The sequence below is a fragment of the Phocoena phocoena genome, chromosome 2, assembly GCF_963924675.1.
Source record: "Phocoena phocoena chromosome 2, mPhoPho1.1, whole genome shotgun sequence".
In the NCBI taxonomy this organism is placed as follows: Eukaryota; Metazoa; Chordata; class Mammalia; order Artiodactyla; family Phocoenidae; genus Phocoena; species Phocoena phocoena.
The window spans coordinates 165,464,761-165,485,200 of NC_089220.1; the positions used below are offsets into that span (position 1 = coordinate 165,464,761).

At 38.7% G+C, this 20,440-nt stretch overlaps 1 protein-coding gene across 1 annotated transcript in view; it reads right to left on the reverse strand.

The window, feature by feature from the left end:
• Positions 1-3,507: 3,507 nt before the first annotated feature.
• The window catches only part of C2H10orf67 (chromosome 2 C10orf67 homolog), a 112,534-nt gene continuing 95,601 nt past the window's right edge, over positions 3,508-20,440 (reverse strand). Inside the window, exons 11-16 of the mRNA XM_065871796.1 lie at positions 13,873-13,955; positions 13,733-13,798; positions 10,714-10,801; positions 5,573-5,656; positions 5,426-5,486; positions 3,508-3,578 (exon numbers count right to left, since the gene is read on the reverse strand). Of these exons, the coding sequence (XP_065727868.1) occupies positions 3,508-3,578; positions 5,426-5,486; positions 5,573-5,656; positions 10,714-10,801; positions 13,733-13,798; positions 13,873-13,955 (453 nt within the window). The remainder of the gene's footprint in view (positions 3,579-5,425; positions 5,487-5,572; positions 5,657-10,713; positions 10,802-13,732; positions 13,799-13,872; positions 13,956-20,440) is intronic.

Consider the following 20,440-nt stretch of genomic DNA (forward strand, 5'->3'; position numbering starts at 1 on the left):
GTATTATCTGTTTTCATTTTTCACATTTTTCAATTCCCTATTTGACCAATGGACAAAGCTTCAGTTGGATAGAGAACTTCAGATTAATTCTCGAATCCAGTTGGTCATCCTGGCTCTTTTCTATGCCATTGAGAATTCCCTGTATTTGGAAAGGTATGTTAAGAGACACACTGCTGATCTTCCAGGCTTTATTTGTCATTTAATATCCTAAATCCCATGCCTTGAATAGAAAATATCTCTAGAACACAGGCATAAAGAGCAAGGCGAATTCTTAAGAAAAGGTAGTTGAGAATCAGCCCAAATCTCAAAGACAAGGATGACACATATAACTTAGCAATACGACATCTGAATTACAGGTAATTGGTGACAATAAGGGAAGTAGAAAAGTTGGTGGCAGTGACATCATGAACATTAACAGACCCCTTAATACATTATATTTAGTAAATCAGGTTAGTCCTATTTTAACATTTTTAATAGCCATCAATTACATGCTGAGTGATGTTATATATTATGTATGTATGTGGTATATGTGGTAATACTGTAAAATACGCATTTGAATATGAATACCTTAGTAAATTATATTAATTATAGCTGAAGTCTAGAAACAATATGTAAAACAATGCTAACACTTATGCCTAAAATGCTTTCCTTTTTATCTTTTAAATTCCAATCTCGGGCTTCCCTGGTGGCGCAGTGGTTGAGAATCTGCCTGCCGATGCAGGGCACACGGGTTCGAGCCCTGGTCTGGGAAGATCCCACATGCCGCGGAGCAACTCGGCCCGTGAGCCACAACTACTGAGCCTGCGCGTCTGGAGCCTGTGCTCCGCAACAAGAGAGGCCGGGACAGTGAGAGGCCCGCGCACGGCGATGAAGAGTGGCCCCCGCTTGCCGCAACTAGAGAGAGCCCTCGCACAGAAACGAAGACCCAACACAGCCAAGATAAATAAATTAATAAACTCCTATCCCCAACATCTAAAAAAAAAAAAAAAAAAAAAAAAATTCCAATCTCTTGTGTGGTTTTTAAAATTATTTTTGTGTTTAAAACAAAAGCAGGGTCAACTGAACTCCACTTTCAATTAATATTTATTTTTATAAATTGGTGGATAATACACTTAGTGAAAAAAAAAACACTTTTCAGGTCCAAAGTTTCAAAGGGTGAAAAGACAGGTTTTAAAATCCTATCCAACGTATTGCGATTGTTCTACTATTCTTTAAAAGCCTTTAAAATCACTTCTTCCATGTTTCTTCCCTAAAAGACTGAGAGAATTAACAATACAATGTAATCTAGGTTTAAATTTGGGTGTCTCCTGTGTTTCAGATATTTATGTTTGAGCTTTCTCTTACTGACAAGCCACTTAAAGGGTCACTGTTACTTTGAGGTTTTATCTATGAGATTTGTGTCTTTGGGGCTCATTAGGAACGTTTTCAAAGATTACAATGTCAATAGCACCTAATTACTGGACTGTGAGAAAGGTCTTCTTAAGTACATAAAATCTGTGGCAGTGCACAGTGCACAATGGGCAGCTCAGATCCCAAATTGTATCACAGTTAAGTAGCAAACAAATTAATAATGTTACCTGGGATCTTTTGGGATAATTACTACTGTGTAAAAAAACGGCTTTGAAATTCTGCAGATAGTATGGTACCTCATTTTTTTATTCCCTTATATTAATGAGGATTTATTTATCTCTTAAACTTTCTTTGTTGCAAGAATAACTCTGTTGTTCTTGCTAGAATTCTTTTGGAGTAAAGCTTGCAACATAACAAAAAGTTAATTTCAATTTGCTTAGGAAAGATATATCGCCTGATATAACGGTGTTTTAAGTTATGTTTTGTTTTATTTTGCTCTTTTCAAAATATCTACCACATGATCTGATACCAGTGACAAATTTTATTCTTTCTTGTGCTTGGTAGACAATTAGTTACTAAAGAATTAAAGGAGAGACCAGTTCTTTTAAATTACCAGCCTACTGCTGAGGACATTATAGCTCTCGTGTAGTAGATTAAAAAGCAGGTTTGCCTGACCTTTATTTTGGGAACCCAGGGATTATATTATCCATAGCTCAGGAGGAAAGGCAGGGATGGGGTTAGCTAGGCACTTCACCTCATTTAATCCTCATAACAAAGCTAGGAGGTGGGGTCGCCATCTCCATTTTACACAGCAGAGGGAGCTGAGTGAAGTTACCCAGGGAGTGACTGGAATGAGACAGGAATCGAAGTCTGTCCACCTCCAAAGCCTTCCTGCTACATCACGTTTTCCCATTGTGTGTTGTTGAAAATGGGACCACACATTGTCATGCGTGAGCCTTGGGGCAAGTCAATATAATTGAGTGGTGACAAGCCTGGGCTCTAGGGCCACACTCTCTGGGTCTGAACCCAGCCTTATTTATAAATTATTAATCTATTTGTGGTCATAAACCTGGCAGCTTACTAAACCCCTCTGAATCCAACTGTCTCCTCTAAGGCTTGAGAAAGCAAGAGTGCTGACTTTATAGGGTTTTTGTGAGGATTAGAGTTAAAACTTAAAAGGCATTTGGAATAGTACCTACACCCACTAAATGGTAGTTATCCATAATTTTCAAAAGTGCCTTGTGGTATGAAAATACAACGTAAGAACCTCTGTCTTTGATGCAACACCAAGGATGCTGTTAACAGGGAGGATAAATATTCGTAGGGTATTTAAAATATTAATATTCTATTTACATAATTTAAAAAACAGAACTCAATACCACAGTGACTTTACAGGGTTGAATTTGGCTTCTGTCACCATATAGGTTACCCCTGTGTTATAAAAAGTAATTAAGATTTGTCTGTAAGTCAGGTATGTACAAACCATGTAGCTAAACACCTCTTTGAAAATGTATTTGTGAATTAGTGCTTGAAAACACTGATAACGTATTGAACTATTTCCTAGGGGCCTGAAGGGGGTTCTCCACCTTCTGAAGTACCTGAGAAGCTTGGAGTGATTGTTTTGTGATGACAGTTTGGTCCTTTGACCGTCTAGTGTGAATACTGTTCAGTCCCCATAATCGTGAAAGGCTGATATTCATCTACTTCCCAATTAGTAAATTTGTAATTCAGTTTCCTCCTGGCATTCATGTATTGGTTTTCTTATCCATTAAAAATAGAAAATTTGGGCCTCCCTGGTGGCGCAGTGGTTGAGAGTCCGCCTGCCGATGCAGAGGACACGGGTTCATGCCCCGGTCCGGGAGGATCCCACATGCCGCGGAGTGGCTGGGCCCGTGGGCCATGGCCGCTGGGCCTGCGCGTCCGGAGCCTGTGCTCCGTAACGGGAGAGACCACAACAGTGAGAGGCCCACGTACAGCCAAAAAAAAAAAAAAATAGAAAATTTATTTCTAGTCAATTTTGGATTAACTGGAACCCAATTAACCAGAAACTTTTGTTAACTGGATGATTTCCCCACACTATCTCCAGAGGGGAAAACATGACATGTCAACGTTATATCAGAGGTTTTGTAGAAACATCAGGGTTATGCCCAGAGGCTTTCAGTATGACACTGTCACCCACGCCTCTTCTGCGGTGCAGTCATATTCAGAATGATGCACTTCGTGGCATGCTGCAAAATTATGGATCATAAAATAGCATTTACTTTCAATTTTATTACTAAGGCAAAAAAAGGGGGCTAATGAATTTTAGGAGGGCTTTCCGTAGACAGGGTGGAAATAACTCTACACTTTGCATTTTCAGGACAGAGGAAAGGGAGTGACAGTGTTTGTTTTGGCCAAAGCTGCCTTATGGCCCAGGTGGCCATCAAGGTCGGTTTGTATGACTACAAATGGACCTTTGAAAACTGTTTTGCTTGGCAGAGAAAAATCACTTTTGGATGTAAAATTCTCAACTGAATTTTTTGCTGTTAATTAAGCTCTCTAATTAAAATGTCAGGTGGAACACAGGTTCCAAATTTAACAATTTATATTTTTATGATAAATCATGAGTCTCTCTTCCCCTAATACATTGTGATATTTTAGAAATAACTTACTGTATGGGTTGGAATTTCCAACAATTCAACAGACCTAGTCCCTTATTTAAATGCTGATATCTTCGGGGACTTCCCTGGCACTCCAGTGGTTAGGGCTACGCACTTCCACTGCAGGGGGCCCCGGTTTGATCCCTGGTCAGGGAACTAAGATCCCCCAAGCCACGCAGTATGGCCAAAAAAAAAAAAAGGTGATACCTTTAAATTGCATGCCCTAGGCTAGCAGCTGGTACAGAGTCCAGGCTGGGTGTTACTGTCACCTAAATGCCAGTCCAGGAGGCAGCCAAGCACTGTGACTGCCGAAAGATTCCTCTGCACCCAGGCAGGCACCTCCGGCAAAGGTACTACCTATACCCGTAAGCACTACAGAAAAAGCCTCTCCACTGCATGGAGGCCCAGAAGAGAGGTTCCTTTCTCAATCTAGTTTTCAAAAAGTTGATTTTAAAATTAGGGTCCAGCAGGAGTAAAGATGCAGACATAGAAAATGGACTTGAGGACACGGGGAGGGGGAAGGATAAGTTGGGATGATGTGAGAAAGTAGCGCTGACATATATAGACTACCAAATGTAAAATAGATAGCTAGTGGGAAGCAGCCACATAACACTGGGAGATCAGCTCAGTGCTTTGTGACCACCTAGAGGGGTGGGATAGGGAGGGTGGGAGGGAGACGCAAGAGGGAGGAGATATGGGGATATATGTATACATATAGCTGATTCACTTTGTTATACAGCAGAAACTAACACACCATTGTAAAGCAATTATACTCCAATAAAGATGTTAAAAAAAAAATTAGGGTCCAGGATTTAAACTCATATCACATACTTCCTCCTTGTATAAAGATTCATTATAAAAGTCTACTTTTAAAAATTCCCAGACATGAACAACAGAAATTACTGACACCCTTTGATTACCATCAATAATTCAAACAAATAACGTTGCATTTCATTAATCCAACTTGTTTATTAGAGAAAAGCAAGCATGGTTGTTTCCTAAAGACTTACAGAAACGTGTGGACAAAATATACTTCCACCTCCAAAAGAGTCCAATTTGAGGCCACACAAGGACTGATGGGAGATAAAGGATGCTATAAATAGTTGTCCTTTTCTTCTAAGCATTAAATTGGAAAAATAGGGATTTAACAGGAGCTTCGGGTTTGTTGGCAGTTTAATTAAGAAGAAACAGGATTCCAACTGAGACAGTTCCTGGTTTTGAAATATGACTCAATTCATTTTCAGTTAGCAGAGATCAATATTCAGAAATACATATTAACATTCTTTTATTTATCATATCTATTAATTTAATAAATTGGCTGAAAAAAGTCATGCATTCACCCAGAAACCAAACATCTCAGGACAAGAAAGAAAAGCATTATTAATCTTAATTACCCATCCTGCGTGAACCATTTCTCCAACAATAAGGATTCTTACCTCTTGGTGAAGGCGGGAGGGATATGTGATCCCTGTCTAGGTCGACATATCTGTTGTCTATCTGTAGGTAAACCAAACCGTTTCATTACTGAGGCTGAATAATACTGACTGATTAAATGTTAAATAGGGAAAAAATAATCTACCTACCGAAGATGCATGATAAACATTTGCAGAAGATGTCGACTCTGTTATCAATTTCACTTTGGATTGCACAAATAAAGGTTTAACTTTCTGAAAGACACAAACAGTATGTACCGCGTTATCCAGGGGAAATAATGACCAGCCCAAATGGATGTAGAATGCTTTTCAGTCCTTAGTTAACTGAGATATGAAAATCACGCTCCTAACTTATTTGCTCAAACATCGCTGGGGAAATCCTTTCCTTTAAACCCAAGGAATAGACCCCTTCCTAATTCAGGCTACTTTGAGAGAAAATTCAAGAAAAATGTTTTCCTTAACGTCTCTTCTGACTCTACTTCCTTTTGATTATCCCTATGCCATATAGGATTTACTGCTTGTAACTGGTCAGTTACCACCGGGTCATCCCCAGCACCACCCAGCTCCTGGAAGCTACACAGTGATGGTCCTGATTCCCAGGAACTGAAGAGTGAAAACACAAAAGCGTCTCTTCCAGGAGTTCAGTAGCACACAAGCAGAATTGCCACCAACATCACATACTGCAAAGTAAATCATGACATTAAAAATGCACAAGTGAAAAGGACCAAAAGTACACAAAGCCTGATTATCAAAAAGAGGTCTGAGGTCCACGGATGCACCCTGGAAATTTATGTGACGTTCTCCCTACTCAAGGCTTCTCTCTTGCTGGTTTGTATGTGTGTATACACACATACATTAAGTGTGTTTGCATGCATTTTTCTATTTCCCCACAGCCTGCTCCCACTCTGTTTTTGTTCCTCTCACCAAATAAACCACTTAAATATTTATTTGTATTTTTTATTTGAATACGTTCTTGCAAAAATATGTAATTTTGTGCATGTATTTTAATTTGTGCTAGTATTATGTGATATCCTATTTTGTTGATTCTAAGGCATAGCCTTCTGATACTTTAACATCCCTAAAATCAGGATGCATCTGACAATAGATGGAGCGTCACAGTATGATTGGCAGCACTTTTTCTCTTTTAGAGTCTTATAAAATCTTGAACCGATGTTGAGCACATCTTAGATTCAGGGTGAAAAACACACATCTCGTGTGTTCCACTTCTTTCGCTAAGGACTACGTACAAAGTAATTTCACTAAGTACTATGCTTTTAAGGTCCATCCATTTTGCTACATATACATAAAATCTAGCACCGCATAGTACTACATAGTACTCCAGGCATGTGTCAGCCCCGTTTTGCCCATCTGCTCTCCTAAGGTGGTCCAAGCCACACCATCTCTTACCAGCATCACTTCAATAGCTTCCTAAGCTGTTTCTTTCCCTGCCCCTGGCCTCCATAGCTGCCAGAGTTGTCCCTTTAAAATGTTAAGTGAGACTGTCTTACTGCTCTGCTGAAAACTCTAAAGGGCTCCCGATTTTACTCAGAGTAATAGAAAAAAAATCAAAGTCCTATTATCCCTTTAACCATATTTATTCCTGTTCTCTCTTGTTGCTCACTGCTCCAGCCACACTGGATGTTTTGTTGTTTCTCAAACATGCCAGGTACACTTCTGTCTTAGAGTCTTCCGATGGTCCTTTCCCTGTCAGAAAACTCTTTTAAATATACACATGGTTCTTTCCTCATTGCCTTCAAGTCTTTCATAAAGATGGTAAAAGAAGCCAGTGTTAAATGCATGACTGCTGAGAATTTAAGTTCCAATGTACTCCATTGTTTCATACCGTGGGTGTAGAAGAAAATACAACCTCTGCCAGGGCTGAAAAAGGTAAAATCCTGCTGAAGTTGGGGTAAGAAATAGGGGCTGTGCATATCAACCTGCCTTCCAGCTGAAATGTAAAAGGGAGATTTGAGCAACACACAAGAGAATGCAGTTGATAACACTGGGTTTCAACACACCTCACCCTGTCAAGGATGAGAGAGAAGAGTAAATAAAACAGGGACTATGAAAAAACTGTAGAGTCAGTTAAAGAAACAGTATCCTGAAATCAGAACTATATTCTTTAAAAAATGACCTGTTATGAGATCTAGATGAAAACTTCATTAAACTTGCTGTCCCCAACAATAGAGTATAAGAATATACGACCTCTAGAAACTACTGACAAAAGTCTCTGGAAAAGAATCGGTGGAGATAAAATGCAAACTAACATAATATTGTCAAAAAAAGCTATGACTTGTTTATGGATTAGACGATTCAGCACCTAAAAGGTGCCAACTGTGCCCAAACTGATCTATAGACTTAATGCACTTCTAATCAAAATCCCAATAGAATTTTTAATTTGTTTCTTATGGTTTTTTTTATACTGTGAATACTGACAATCTGATTCTAAATTTTATATGGAAATGTAAAGATCCAATAAAGCCAAGGTATTCTTGAAGAACATCAGGGCAGGAGTATTTGTTTTATCAGAAAAAGATTTATAATAAAGGTATACTAAATCAGTGTCACATTGATGCGAGAATAGACAAATAGAACAGTAGGACAGAATAGACAGAAACAGACTCATACATACGTGAGCCCTTACTATAATATATAACGGGTGGAATTATGTATCAGGGGAGAAGATGGACTTTTTAATAAATGGTGCTAGATCTGCTGATTATATTAAAAGAAAATGAAATCAGATGTCTACCGTTCTGTACACTAATATCAATTCTAGGTGGATTAAACCTCTAAATACGAAAGGCAAAACAAGAAAAAAATTTTAAGTTTATAGAGAAGAAAATATTTTTTGTTTTTTAGGTTTTTTTAAATTATTGAAATATAGCTGACAAAATTATGTTAGTTTCAGATGTACAACATAGTGATCTGACATTTGCATACATTAGAGAAGAATTTTTTTTTTTTTTTTTTGCGGTACGTGGGCCTCTCACTGTTGTGGCCTCTCCTGTTGCGGAGCACAGGCTCCGGACGCGCAGGCTCAGCGGCCATGGCTCACGGGCCCAGCCATTCCACGGCATGTGGGATCTTCCCGGACCGGGGCACGAACCCGTGTCTCCTGCATCGGCAGGTGGACTCTCAACCACTGCACCACCAGGGAAGCCCGAGAAGAATATATTTTTGATTAAAGGTTAGGTAAGGTTTTCTTAAAGACAGAAAAAAATATAAAGGCAAAAAGGAAAAGATTATTAAACTAACATTGAGATTAAGAACATTTATTTATGAAAAGATACCAAAACCTTGTCCACAAACTGGGAGATGACATTTGCAACCCAAGCATGCTGCTTGGTACATATTTGTACTCAAATATCTGTGAATGGACAAGTGACTAGAGTATAGGGAACCAAGGGAAAATGTTAGTTTACCCAAAGTTCATTCACTCATCACTTTCTCCCCTTCCCTCTCTCTGTCTATTTTTCTTAAATATTCGCTGTCCACTTTGATGAGTGTCTTGAGTGCATATATACTGTGTAGCTATATAGATAAGGATTCATGAGCTTGAATCCCAAATAAGTAGTGGCACACAGATGTATTCTCGACTAGATAGAGTCCATCTCTCCTCCATAGAAAGATAGATTGCATGAACATCTGAGGCAGGGCCAAGATTTTTCTCAAGAAAATACTGGATCTATTACTATGCTTGGACTGGAATAATTTTGAGATTTTAGAAGTCTGTTTCATAAAGGCTGGACAATTCAAATTTGGACCAGAAAATTTTACCAGATAATCCTTAAAAAGTCTGCTTTTTGAGTAGCACAGCATTCTCCTGGGTCCTTCAATATTTTATTTGTCCAGCTGATTAAGTATCTAAAATGAGGATTACTCCAATTAAAGTTGTAACCTTCAGTTGAGAAGAGAAAAAACCAAAAGGAGAAGAAAGAGACTTAATATATTCCCATCCACGTAGACCAGTTTTGGAACATTTCAGGGGAGTCAATTATTAAAATCCTCAGCAAGGTTCATATTACTATGTAAATTTAGTTAAAAATTAGAAATAATATTATCTTGCCAATGTTCTTAAGTTCTTTGATCTCTTGCAGCAACTTGGAGTTAGAAAACTGTCTTAAAGTGAAAATTGTGGAAAAAATTTTAGAAAGAAAGTGATTTTAGATTGTAAGCCTCTTGAAGCAGGAAACCAAAATTTATATTTCTTGTGACTTTTTCCACAAACCTGACTTGTCCTCAGAACACTTAGCTGTGTAGCAGTTTCTCAATAGCATTTACAGTATGTTAAGTTACTGATTGATTGCAATTTATTGATTATCTTTCTACACTGGTCATCATTTGCCTTTACAATTACAACTCCCAAGTGAAAACATTAAGTAAACAGTTTTAAAAATAGTCTATTTTATATCATATCATATCACTTATATGTGGAATCTAAAAAAATAATACAAATGAACGTATTTACAAAACAGATATAGGCTCACGGACATAGAAGACAAATTTATGGTTACCAAAGGGGGAAAAGGAAAGGGATAAATTAGGAGTTTGGGACTAAACAGATACACACTAGTATATATAAAATAGATAAACAACAAGGACCTACTGTATAGCACAGGGAACTATATTCAATATCTTGTAAAAACCTATAATGGAAAAGAATCTGAAAAAGAACATATATATATTCAGTTATGTATATATATGTGTGTTTGTGTGTGTGTGTGTGTATATATATATATATATATATATATATAACTGAATCACTTTGCTGTACACCAGAAACTAACACAACATTGTAAATCAACTATACTTCAATTTACAAAAAAAGTCTATTTTAGAATTGGGCTTTATCTACAGGTGACTTCTAGTGTGAAAACGAATGGCTTGGTACTAGGAACAGATTCTTTTACCTCCTTTCTCCATTTGGAAGTGACTGGATACTTGGATCTTGAGCTGTGATAGTTCCTACATTCCATCCACGCACACAAATGGTCAGGTTGATAAATGCCTCCCGGGGGAATGAGTCCCCATCCTCTGAAATTTTCACTTGCCTCCATTATAGCTCAACCGTACTGTGTGGTAACAATATGTTTACACATCTATGTCTCACACTGGATTGAGCTCTTTGGGTTCAGACACTCTGTCTTATGCCATCAGCATTCAGCAGAGTGACGCATGTACTATCTCCAGAGCCTCTAATGTCAGGGGTTCAAAAAATGTTAACTTCAGAAAGACACGTTACAGGTATCATCAAAGAGACAAAGAGTATCTAGCCAGTGTGTACTTACAACATAATTGAAGGATGTGTCAGTCAGCACTGCAAATTGACGGAACAATGTGTGTCTAGTAAACATCTCGTCCTTAAGGACGTGAAAGCTGAAACAAAAGAAGCAGTGGAATTAAAATGAACAGAAATTATAGGAAAGAGCAAATCGGTATTATGTTCTTGTGATTAGAAACTAGAATGTTCAGTGTAAGAGCAAGGAGATACAAGTAAAAATTTAAAAATATTAGTATGAACTTACCACTCTTTGATTTTTAAAATTATGTATTTTCCAGCCCTGAAAAGCAAATAGGAGGGAGTAGCCATACTAGATATTAACATATACCACAAAAATCATAGTATAAAAACAGTTTGGAAAGGAAAAATAAATGGAATAGAATAGGAACACTGAAACAGATTTGGGAATGTACTAGAACATAGTATGTGACCAAAGTGGCACCACAACCCAATCCGGAAAGGACTGGAGTAAAGACCTAAATATGAGAGGTAAATCATATTTAGATTTAGGCTTAAATTTAGACAAGCCATAAAGAAGGCTTGTCTAAAACCGTGGGAGAATATTTTAGTGGAGATGGAGAAAGACTTTCTAAACACACCTAAGGCAAAAATATTGATGGATAAAAATTAAGAACTTCTGTACAATAAAGGTCAGCATACACAAAGTTCATAGACTAGGAAAAGGTATTTGTAACATCTAAAATTGATCAGGAATTAAAAATAAGAATACACAAATAAATTTCACAAGACAACAAGAAAGCAAAAGACGAAAAGAGTTCACAAGAGAGGGACGTCCTTTAGAGGGAAAACATCAGATCCAAAACAAGCATCTGAAAGTCAGTTATTACCAAATATTAGAACTCAATCCTTGTATCTCTCTATTTTTCTCCAACACTCATTCTTAGCTGATCTCATTTAATCCCATGGCTTTAAATACCATCTATACTAATGCATCCCAAATGTATGCCCCCAGCCTAAACTTTCTTCTGAACTCCAGACTCATATACTCATCACTGCCACCAGACCTCTACCCTTAAGTGACTAAAGGCACCTTAAATCAAAACAGATTTCCCGCCAAAATGTGCTTGCTTGTTTCAGTTGAAGGCAACTCCATCCTTCTCGTTGTTTAGGTAAAATCCTTGACTTCTTTCTTTCCCACCTTATCTCCAATCTTTCAACACATCCTACTTTCAAAATACATCCCCAGGGCTTCCCTGGTGGCGCAGTGGTTGAGAGTCCACCTGCCGATGCAGGGCACACGGGTTCGCGTCCCGGTCCGGGAGGATCCCACATGCTGCGGAGCGGCTAGGCCCGTGAGCCATGGCCGCTGAGCCTGTGCGTCCGGAGCCTGTGCTCCGCAACGGGAGAGGCCACAACAGTAAGAGGCCCGCGTACCGAAATAAAAAAAAAAATCCCCAATTTAATCATTTCTCAACAGCTCCAGGTCTCCCATCCCAGTCAAATCACCATCATGTTTTGCCTAAGAGGGGTTTATTCTTTCTGGAGCTCTTAACTCTTCTCCCTGCTTTTCCTTTGGCTTCCCTATGGCTTTTTATCAACACAAGTCATAATTCTTTTAAGACATCAGATCATTGGGTCTTTCCTCAGTTCAAGACTCTCCAGTGAGGTTTTAGGATACCAACTCATTATTCTGAATATTGATAAATAAAGGGGATCAAGCATTTATCTTGCCTTATCTTGTCTGCAACTATATTTCAGGGTAATCAGTGGGGAAAACTTTTTTTTTTCTTTAATAGAATTTAGCTAAGAAATGCAGAAGGAAAGATAAAATTTGCAACCCTAATGAAATCTTGGATCATGGTTTGTGATCATTGATGGATGTTAAAATTATTTGGAGAAAGGTCAGTGATGAACCTTAAAATATATGAATTAGCCTGATAACACTTGATTAAAATAATATAGCCGGACACTATGTGCCCTATGATGTGATGCATAGGAATTACATAGTAGTTCGAGTGAAGCAGTCTTGCCTAAAATATTGAACCTGAGTCTAATCAACTCTCTGGATTTAAAGATCAGTTTGTAAGATATACAGATAGAAGAACATGTTAGATGACACCACACATACATACACACGTGCATATAAACAGTTAGTCAAATCCAGAATGGGGACATTCTACATAACAAATGAGCATATTTCTCTAGTAAATCAGTGGGCTGGAAAGAACGGGGACGTAAGTGGGACCATCATAGAAAAAAAAAAAAGATTTAAAGGATATAACACCCAAATGCAGTGGTCCACCTACCGTGAATCCCGATTTAATCAAACAACTGTAAGAGATTCCCTTGAGATAATCAAGGAATTTGAATGTGATTTGGTCAATAAGTAGTACTAAAGGATTTATATTGCTAACTTTATTAGGCATGGTAATGACCCAGTAGGCATGTAAAAGAGAAAATTTTCTTATCGATTGAAAACAAAGCTTCTAGCGATTTCCCATCTCAGAGTAAAACCCCAAATGTTCTACCTCACTGAGCTCTTACACCACTCCTCCCTGCTCATGTCTCTCCAGCCACCTGGCTTCCTCACTGTCCTTGAACACACAAGCAAACCCCCACCCCAGGACCTTTGCACGTGATGTTCCTTCACCTGGAAGTCTCTTCCAGGTAATCACATGGCGTGCTCCCTCACTCATTCAGGTCTCTGTATCTGAAGATAAATATTATCATGTGCAAATGAACGGAAATGTTTTAATAGCCCTACGGAGGAAGATGACTGTGTAGGTCCACTTAAACCAGGTATCAAGAGAGTCTGTCCATCCTGTCTGTGATTTAAATTTGAAACACTGAGATCAGGAGTAAAACAGTTTTGAATTAGTTTTCCTTTGAAGTGACTTTGACTACTCTTCTTTTTTAGGTCAGTTATTTTGCATCTCTTGAAAGAGGTATTTGAGGGCATTTCATATTAGTTAATATATACAGAAAAATGCAAGGCTCCCAATTTCCTTAAAAGACGATTAGTCGCATTTTTATAAATAGAATTTGTATATATCACCACACTATACCTGTTCCTGAGAATTAAGAATTTCTTTTCCCAGTTTTTGTTGATCTGATCTGCTTCCTTCTTAACCCTGTAATAAATTTATAGGTGGTTAAATATTGTATTAGCTGCAAATGAACAATTATGAATTACTATTACCAGTACCTCTCCGACTTCTTTTTCTCTTTCTCTAACTTAGCCTTTAACATTTGTATTTGCTCTTCCAAAGCACGTTTCTCTTCTTCAATCTTTCAATAGAAAATACATCACAAAGTTAATTATACCCTATTTCCCCATAAATCTGAAAGGTTATTTCTATTAAATAGCATGCATATTCTAACTATCATCAAAAATTTGAGGGAACAATGAGTTACATTTACTTGCAAATTCCCATAAACTGGAAGAATTTAAGATCCCATGCCTCCATTTCCTGTAAATGATTCACTTCAAAGCAGCCAGTGTGAGACAATATTACCAAGTAGCCAAAATTTATCTTCATCACCCCTCCCCCCGACCAGGTATCACTTTTTCTAAATCTCTTCATCATAGCAGCAGCTGCCCCCAGTTACTCTATTTCCTCTTTCTATCAAAACTGTCCTCAGGAAAGGATCTGACCAACTCAATCACATTAGAACTGTATGCCATTTCTCAGTACTGTTTCTATTTTACAACGGGACAAAGTTTTGGCAAAGGAATGAATCTGTAACAGTGGAATTGTAGGCATGTCATGAATGAGATTTCTTTGGGTGTGGCAGGGATGTACCCCAGAACCATACTATAGGGGCAATCAGGTCCTCTGTCTCTTCATTAGACTGATTCTTGGTGTAGCTTTCAAAGTCATTACTCCTCTCTAAGGATAGTCAGCATTGATATAAACAATATTTAAGTTAATAATAAGGGTCATATTAGTCATTATTATACCTTAGCCACTGATAGTCTTGCTTTTTCTCCATGCATCGCAGCAGGTATTCCATGTCTAACCTGGAAAGAAAATAAACCAAAGCAAGTATAACATTTCAAGTCAATGCATAAAGATGTGGTTTTTCTGCAGCTTAGAGAAAGGCAAATGAGACTAAAAATATGCCAACCCTAGTCCCATAGGGGTCTTGACTGCCTCATTTAATTTACAAGACTCAGTGTTTATACATTGCATTTGCAATTGGACAATTATATCCCATTAAAACCAACGTTCCCACTACTGTTTGTTTTCTAAATGCATTACTTTGTAATTATATATGGGTCAAATTTTACCATTACACTTTTTTTTTTTTTAATGAAGTGGGCAGTTATTACCCAGTGAAGTCACAAGCTTAAAAAAAAACCTTTTATTTTTCTCAACTATCTTTTGGATTAAATCTAATGAATCCCAGTTATAGATATAAAAACACTGCATTTCAAAATGGTTAAGTAAATTACATATTGCACTTTTTTGTTTTTTAGATTTTAATGTATTCGTTTGCTCATTTATTTAATAATAAATAAATAAACTTTTATTTTAAATGATAATTAAGACGAATTTTCACTATTATTCCTCTTGAATGATGCAGAGAGCAGATGGCAGTGAGAAAATATACTGAATATAAAAACTTGCTTGGGCTTCCCTGGTGGCGCAGTGGCTGGGAATCCGCCTGCCAGTGCAGGGGACGCAGGTTCGAGCCCTGGTCCGGGAGGATCCCACATGCCGCGGAGCAACTAAGCCCGTGAGCCAAGCTACTGAGCCTGCGCTCTAGAGCCCGCGAGCCACAACTACTGAGCCTCTGTGCCACAACTCCTGAGGCCCGCGCGCCTGGAGCCAGTGCTCTGCAACTAGAGAGGCCACCGCGATGAGCGGCCCTTGCACCGCGGCGAGGAGCGGCCCCTGCTCGCCACAACTGGAGAGGGCCCGCGCGCGGCGGTGAAGACCCAACGCAGCCAAAAATAAATAAATAAAAATTAAAAAAAAAAAAAAACCTGCTTGATTAGCTATTCTTTTTTTTTTGGTTTTTTTTTTTTTTTTTTTTTTGCGGCACTCGGGCCTTTCACTGTTGTGGTCTCTCCCGTTGCGGAGCACAGGCTCTGGACGCGCAGGCTCAGCGGCCATGGCTCACGGGCCCAGCCATTCCACGGCATGTGGGATCTTCCCGGACCGGGGCATGAACCCGTGTCCCCTGCATCAACAGGTGGACCCTCAACCACTGCGCCACCAGGGAAGCCCTTTGATTAGCTATTCTTATATTCCTCTACAGAATGTAGACAGCAAAAGGTGCTTCTTATTACCACCACTACCTGCTCTAGTGGGTTCTGTGACCCAAAAGCTTTTGATCTGTTGCCCATCTTGATGGGGTAGGCTCTGCCATGCAGGGTCTGGAGCCAGGTCTGCAGAATAAAGTAAAAGGAACCCAGAGCTCCCTGGAGCAATCAGAAGTGAGGGCTGAGAAGAGCTAGAAAAGAAGAGAATGGCCAGGCAGGACCCCAAGGCTGGAGCTGCTAGTGTGTGGTGAAGCCACAAGTGACCAGTGCCCAGGGGTAATGTCCAATATTCAACGTGAAACGGCATCTTGGTGATGCAGACTGTCCCTGTTACTCATCTTCTTCAAACTCGTCCAACTAAAGGTGTCCTGTGAGTGAGTGGTTTTAGTAGCAATCACAGAATTGGGTTGAATTCAGTGTCTGATTCAACAAAGTGTGAGCTGGGATGACACAGAGTGCAGTGGGACTCAGAAATGGACTCGTTTCAGTGGAAGAAGGAGCCCAGACACAGCAACAACCACCAGAAGATGCCATGGGTGTCTGGAGAAACAAGTGGACACGTTTTCGGCTGCCACAAAGCACAGAATGTGGGTTTGAGCCAACTTATATCTGAAGGGGCAGAGAGAACCCAGCTGACATTAGCTGCTACGTAACAAAATTTGTAATTAACAGCCATAAAAGTTACAAGTTTTTGAGTGCCTACTATGTGCCAGGCACATCACACATATTACCATTTACTTCTATACACTAACCTATTGATTTCACCGTCCCTGTTACTTTAGATTTTTAGCGATAGAGAATGCACGCACATATTTTAAAAATAAACTGCAGATAGTATACGTGAACATAAAACTCTCACTTCCCAGAAGCCAAGGGTTTGGTTTTGTTTTAGTTTTTCTCGTCATTATCATTATAAATAAACAGTAGCCTTTATTGTTTGGGCTCCCCACAAATAAACATTAAGAATTTAGAGCATTCGAATTACCTTCCATCTTCTCTCTTCCCTCGCGTGCCTGATTTTTTATTTGCAAATGTTCAGCTCTTACTGTGGTTGCCTTTATTATGAGGTCAATATATGTAAACTTCTATATGGTGATCTACGAACTCCCTGCTGATAATTCCTGGTTATCCCCTGGCTGATAGGAGAATTTTCAGCACGGACTTAATCCTGAACCTGGACCCTAACCCATTGCTCTTACTTTAGTTCACTAAACTCTAACTCCTACTCCATCAGTCCCCTCAGTCCTGAGGAGCTTTCTGGTGGTCCTAGAACTACCAAGATTATTGTTCCCTTGGTTGTCTGCACACCTTCCTAGAGAAACCTACCACCTACAACCACCAGCATAGTGACTCAGTCTCCCCAAGGCCCATGTGGCAGGAAGTTAGCCAAAAACAAAGCCTGAGGCCTAGCAACACCTATTTAACAAAACAGTGAGAATCTTGGTTATCATTAGCCTTCCTTGGCTTCGAATATGTTGGGGTCACCCAAGTCATGGGAGGCATGTACTTTTGGGGCTCCCTCTGCCTGTTTGTTCTCAAAGAGCACAATCCGTTGAACTGCCTCTGACCAGGACATGAGGAGTACACAGTGAATTCACTGCCATTTGGTTAACAGTAGACCAAGGAAATCATGGGAGTAAAAGCCCCAAACTTTGGAGGGCACTTGCCCATATGTTAATGGGAATAAACTAACCCAAATTTTAAAAACGAATCCACAGGGAGTTAGGAAAACAAACTGGCAAAACAAAATAAGTTTCCACTTAGAAAGGCATTTATATTTATTTATTTCACTCTATCTGAAGTCATATCAGTAATTGAAAGTTTATTTAAAAAAAAAAAGATTCTGGGACTTCCCTGGTGGCGCAGTGGTTAAGAATCCGCCTGTCAATGCAGGGGACACGGGTTTGATCACTGGTCCGGGAAGATCCTGCATGTCATGGAGCAACTAAGCCCATGTACCAAAACTATTAAGCCTGTGCTCTAGAGCCTGCGAGCCACAACTACTGAACCCACGAGCCACAACTACTGAGCCTGTGTGCCACAACTACTGAAGCCTAGAGCCTGTGCTCTGCAACAAGAGAAGCCACCACAATGAGAAACCCACGCACCGCAACGAAGAGTAGCCCCCACTCGCCACAACTAGAGAAAGCCCGCACACAGCAACGAAGACCCAACGCAGCCAAAAATAATAAATAAATAAAATTAAATTAAAAATTTAAAAAAGGAAAAAAAAGATTCTGTGTTTAAATTTGCATACAGTAAAAATTAGTTCCAATTTTCAAGGCTCCTTTTTCCTAACTCTCATATAATGATCAACTCTGTAATAACTAGAGATAAAACTGTGCTAAACCATATCTTCTGTAAAGCAAACAATTATTCAATCTCTCCCAAAGACAATACTCTGACAATGACAAAGATAGCTCCTCTTTTCATTAAAAAAAAAAGCACCACATGTAGACTAGAGTGTTTGCTCTCCAGTTTGAGTTGAACTTTCAACTCCCGCTATAGCACGTTATATTCAATCCTGGCTCTGTCCACATTAAACTGTCATTTTGTTTTGCCAGCTGCTGGCGTTCCATTTTCTCTGGAATACATGTGCTGGTCTTTATGTGGCTACTTCATTGACAGGTGCAAACACTGGACTGCTAAACAGTAGATAGAGGTGAAAATGAGTGGTAATAGAAAAGGAGATAACTTCCTAAGTAGGAAAATGTAAATTAAATAATTACAAAGATAATCGAACATTGTGACTGGACATAATTCATTATAAATATTTCTCGTTTTTTGGAATTTGTATATATATTTATAGCTAAAAGTCTATAAAACTAAGAAATAAGTTTTATTTACAACAGAAATTTAAGAATTATGATTCTTAAATTTATTTTCTAGTTTAAGCACTTAAAACATGTTAAAAAAAATACCCAACATTTAATAAATATAATCTAAATTTGGAATCAACAGCCAAGGTTTGTAATAACAGGAATGTAATTATGTTTATTAACTGTCATATGATCAACCAGATTCCTTATCATATCCTCTTTCTCCTTTCCTTGTTAATCAAAGACTCATCACATTCTTTCATTTCTCCCAATTTCCACAAACATCCCTCTTCTGAAACTTGGGCCGTTCCTTCTGGGTTTAATGCCTCCTTGAGTCTCTCCTTTAAACCATCAAATATATTTCTATCAAAACAATGTTTCTAACTCAGGAAGAAAGATGATCTTCTGTCCTTAAAATTTCATTAATCTTGACTTCCATATTATCATTTCTTTTTCTGATTACCTTCTAAGCAAACAACTAATTCTGAATACCAGTAATGTGCCAGCAGGTGGTAGTTGGCATGGTGGTGGGTGGGGAGGGGAGAGTGATGCAACCATAGGAAGAGAGGAGAAGCAGCCTGTGTGCTTACAGTCTGGAAAGAAGAGACTTAAGAATTGAGAGCACTGAGGATAGACTAGGAGGTTGTATGCAGTCAGGCACTGATCACTGCGTAAGCCAGAAGGCAAAACAGAACATTTACCTCCATATATCACTGGTGAATTTTCTTCTAACAAAATTATTAGAATTCAATTTCAAAATTCTTTCAAAAATAGACAAGAGCCACAGGCACACAGCACTTCCCAAAGAGTAAGTTTGCTTTAGAACAACAGAAAACTCTTTCTGCCCTCACCTGTGAAGTACCAAGCAATAGCAGTCTATTACCAAGGAAGGCGTAAGAGCATAGAGAGAGACTTACTCGGTGGCACAGGTGGATAGCTCTGCTGAAAGCTAAAGGTGGAGCAGCACACAGAGAAAAGCACTGTTACCCTCATTCCCATTCTAAGCACACACCCACTGCAAGAATATCAAGGTTGTGGCCCACTAAAAGGAACCGTAGCAACAACCAAACTCAATTCAACTTTTGGCTAGTTTGGCTCTACCGCTTACAATAACAGTCTGTTACAGGAAGAGGCATGCCATTTCCAGGTGTGAACACTGTTTATTTCAGTCTCTACTATTCTACACATGATGACTGATATTCAATCGAAAATTATGAGACAGACAAAAAGGAAAAGAACCTATTGTCAGGAGACAAAGCAATGAACAGAATCAGATTCGAAGATAACCCATGGATCATGGAACTATCAGATGAGGACTTTAACTATAATTAAAATGTTAAAGAACCTAGGAGAAAAAGTGAACAATATAGATGGTAAACAATAAATAGATAATTTCAGCAGAGATTTGGAAAATGTAAAAAAAAAGTCAAATGTAAATATTAGAAATTTTTTAAAAAGATGAAGAAATTAATTTCTTTGATTAATCAATACAGCTGAGGAAAACAATTAGTAAATTTGAAGGTAGGTCAAAAAAATACCCCAAACTGAAACACAAAGAGGAAAAGTCATTTAAAATCAATGATCGGAATATCCAAGAATTTGGTGACAATATCAGATGGTCTAACATATGTGTAATCAGAATCTGAGAAGGGAGAGAGAATAGGGCAAGAGACATAATTAAAGAT